General features: G+C 43.2%; 1 protein-coding gene across 1 annotated transcript; it reads left to right on the top strand.

Annotated features, from left to right (window-relative positions):
• The first annotated feature begins 377 nt into the window (after positions 1–377).
• On the top strand, positions 378–1,400 carry LOC113495917. The gene has a single exon (XM_026874917.1). The coding sequence runs from the start codon at positions 378–380 to the stop codon at positions 1,398–1,400; it is 1,023 nt and encodes a 340-aa protein (XP_026730718.1).
• Positions 1,401–3,626: the final 2,226 nt, after the last annotated feature.

Below are 3,626 nucleotides of genomic sequence, written 5' to 3'. Positions count from 1 at the left end.
AATTAGATAATTCATTATTAGTACTACTTAAGGAAAGTCAGGTTGAGTCATTCACAAAAGACATTAAAAATATTCAAAAGGGTATAGAACTTCCTCATAAAAGTAAAATATTGTGTTTAAAGCCCATATTAGATACCAACGGGTTGCTGAGAGTTGGGGGTAGACTAAGACATTCAGATTACCAATATGATAAGAAACACCCAATATTACTAGATGGTAAGCACCACTTAGCTAAACTTATAATGAAATACGAACATTTACATTTGTTACATGCAGGGCCACAGTTGCTTTTGTCCTCGGTCCGCGAGAGGTTCTGGCCTCTTGGGGGCAGAAACTTAGCTCGCAGTGTCGTTAAGCAATGTGTTATCTGTACCCGTATGAATGGTCAGACGGTGCAACCTATTATGGGCGACCTGCCGAACGTAAGGACAAATGCTGACTTCCCCTTCAATTGTAGCGGAATGGACTTCGCGGGGCCATTTATGATTTCCTCTAAAAAGGGACGAGGTAACCGTGTAACCAAGGCTTACCTATGTGTCTTTGTATGTTTAATAACCAAGGCCTTACATTTAGAAGTGGTAAGTGACCTATCCACAGAGGCTTTTATATTGTGTCTGCGTAGGTTTGTGTCACGTCGCGGCAAACCTTACGCTTTATATTGTGATAATGGTAAAAACTTTGTTGGTGCCAATAATGAGTTGGGTAGGGTTATAAGGTCCAGCATTCAAGCGGTCACTGACTATGCAGCGAATGAGGCAATAAAATTCTCTTTTATTCCCGCGTACTCTCCACATTTTGGTGGAATATGGGAGGCGGGCGTTAAATCGGCCAAGTATCATTTAAAACGCGTAGCTGGCAATACCCCCCTGACGTTTGAAGAGTTAGCGACGCTCTTCACCCAAATAGAAGCTATTCTAAACTCCCGACCACTTTCTCCACTCTCTTCAGATCCTAATGATACTAATCCTTTGACTCCCGGGCATTTCTTAATTGGACGTCCGTTGATGTCAGTACCTTCATTACCAGTTAACACAGCAAGACCTAACAGATATGAACTGATTGAAAAGACAAGGCAACAATTCTGGAAGAGGTGGAGCCGTGAATTTATCGCCGAGCTTCAAAATCGCGCCAAATGGAAAAGGAATTCCAAGGAAATTCAGGTCGGAGATCCGATTATAATTAAAGAGGATCACTCGATGCCGCTACACTGGCGTATGGGACGAGTAGAAAGGCTGTACCTTGGAGCGGACGGCATCTGTAGGGTAGCAGATGTACGGACAGCCACCGGTACCGTCAAACGGGCGGTTACAAAATTGTGCCCTCTACCGGGGGTAGATCAAGAGGAGCAGGAGTTGAAGATTTCAACGCCCCGGAGGATGTGCGCGCCATCGCGCACCTAGCAACAGCGGGGACGCGGGGTCCGCGGTAACGCGCGATCGCCCGCGCCGCCCGACAAGCGGGGAGGCGGGTACGCGGGGGCCGCGGCAACGCGCGATCGCTCGCGCCGCCCGGCAACGGCGGCAACGGTCATTCGGCCACAGGAGAACTGAGCGCACCGGACGCGCACTGCGCACGCGTCGCTCACCTAGACTCTATCTATCTACATTGTAATATTGAGCCGTTTCAATTTAATATATAATTTTCAAGTAATCAAAGTTGATCGTTTAATTTAATCATCAACAATTAGTCAGGCGTAATATCGAAAACATAATATATAATATTCAATAAGTACCATAATTATAGTAAGACAATAACGCATATTAAAAACGCACCGATAATTTTGCATTTCTTTGTGTGCATAAAAGTTGAATATAATTTTGGGGTACAGCGCCATCTCTGGTATTTTTCGCACAACGACTTTGCAGCTCATCTGGCATAGATGGCGTTACGATCTGTTTGATACTAGCTAAACTAGTAAAGAAAATATATTATTTGAGAAGGAGTTTATGTTGACTAAAGGAAAAGAATACAATGTTAATAAATTTTTGAAATGATTTTTTATAATAACTATCGTGAGACTGATTCATTATTAAATGATGTAACGGTTTACATTGAAACGGTTCTATTGAAACTTTCAACACGCGACAAGTATGGCAATTTCTCAAATCATTCGGTGTCGGTAAAGTTGCTAATGATAGCGCTGTCGATTTGGACCTGAACACAATTAATGTTCACTTTTCCAAATCACCACTAACGCTGGATGATGAAGTTAAATCTTCTACTCTCAATTATCTCTCTAATCTTTCTTTGCCAAACTGCACTTCCTTCTCTTTCCACCCGGCTACAGAAGGAGACATCAAACGTGCTATATTGGGCATTTCTTCAAAGGCTGTGGGTAATGACGGACTTCATCTCCACATGCTCCTTCCCATCCTTAATGTGCTCACTCCTGTAATTTTACACCTAGTCAACTATTCCCTTTTTACTAGCTCCTTTCCCTCAACCTGGAAGAGAGCTTATGTGTTGCCTCTACCTAAAGTATCCAATCCATCCTTAGTCACCCAGTTTCGTCCAATATCCATCCTGCCAATATTATCCAAAGTTCTTGAGAGTGTTGTCAACAATCAACTGTCATATTATCTCTCCTCTAATGGCCTGCTGAGTCCGTACCAGTCGGGTTTCCGTCCTGGACATAGCACGGTTTCGGCGCTGGTCAAAATAACCGACGACGTAAGACTGGCTATGGAGAACAGGCACTTAACAATATTGGTATTGCTGGACTTTAGCAGTGCTTTTAACTCGGTTGATTTTGACATCCTCTTAGGTATTCTATCCTCACTTAATATGGCTCCTTCTGTAACTGCATGGTTTAATTCTTATCTTCGAGGTCGCTCACAGTCGGTCCACTGTGATGAGAGCTCCTCTGATTGGTGTGACCTTGCTGCGGGTGTGCCCCAGGGTGGTGTTCTCTCTCCTTTACTCTTCTCCGTTTTTATTAACACTATCACTAAATCTCTAACTTCACACTACCATCTTTATGCAGACGACTTGCAGATTTACAAACACTTCAAACGTGAAGATATTCGCAGTGCAACTGATGCCATTAATAATGACCTTGACACCATAAATCAATGGGCTAAAAGTTTTGGACTACTAGTCAATCCACTGAAATCACAAGCTCTCATTATTGGTGGCAATTATTTCATAAATTTAATTAACCAACAGTCTCCTCCCCCAGTTTTATTTGATAACGTCACCATAGCATACTCGTCACACGTAAAAAATCTGGGTGTCCTGATGGACTGTAACTTATCGTGGGGCAAACATGTTGCGGAAGTAAGCAGGAGAGTGTTTAGCTCATTTCATTCTCTTAAACGTCTCCAAAAGTTCCTGCCGTTTCAAACTAAAATTACTCTTGCTAAGTCACTTCTTCTTCCCTTATTGGACTACGCCGATGTTTGCTTCCTTGATGCGACTGAGGAACTTCTTGATAAACTCGAACGTCTGCAGAATTTGTGCATCCGCTTCATTTTCAGCCTCCGGAAATTCGATCACGTATCGGAATTTCGGAGCCGATTGGGGTGGTTGCCTATTCGAAAGCGTCGAGATTCTCACATTCTCACTTTTCTCTTCTCTCTTCTTTACAATCCCCTCTCTCCAACCTACCTTCGGGAACGTTTCGAATT

This window comes from Trichoplusia ni, chromosome 7 (assembly GCF_003590095.1).
Source record: "Trichoplusia ni isolate ovarian cell line Hi5 chromosome 7, tn1, whole genome shotgun sequence".
In the NCBI taxonomy this organism is placed as follows: Eukaryota; Metazoa; Arthropoda; class Insecta; order Lepidoptera; family Noctuidae; genus Trichoplusia; species Trichoplusia ni.
Note: the sequence above shows the minus strand (reverse complement) of the source record. Positions and strands in the feature narration are given on the sequence as shown.

Excerpts from the sequence above, each read along its gene's own strand:
- LOC113495917 (XM_026874917.1), top strand. The coding sequence starts at position 378 with ATGAATGGTCAGACGGTGCAACCTATTATGGGCGACCTGCCGAACGTA.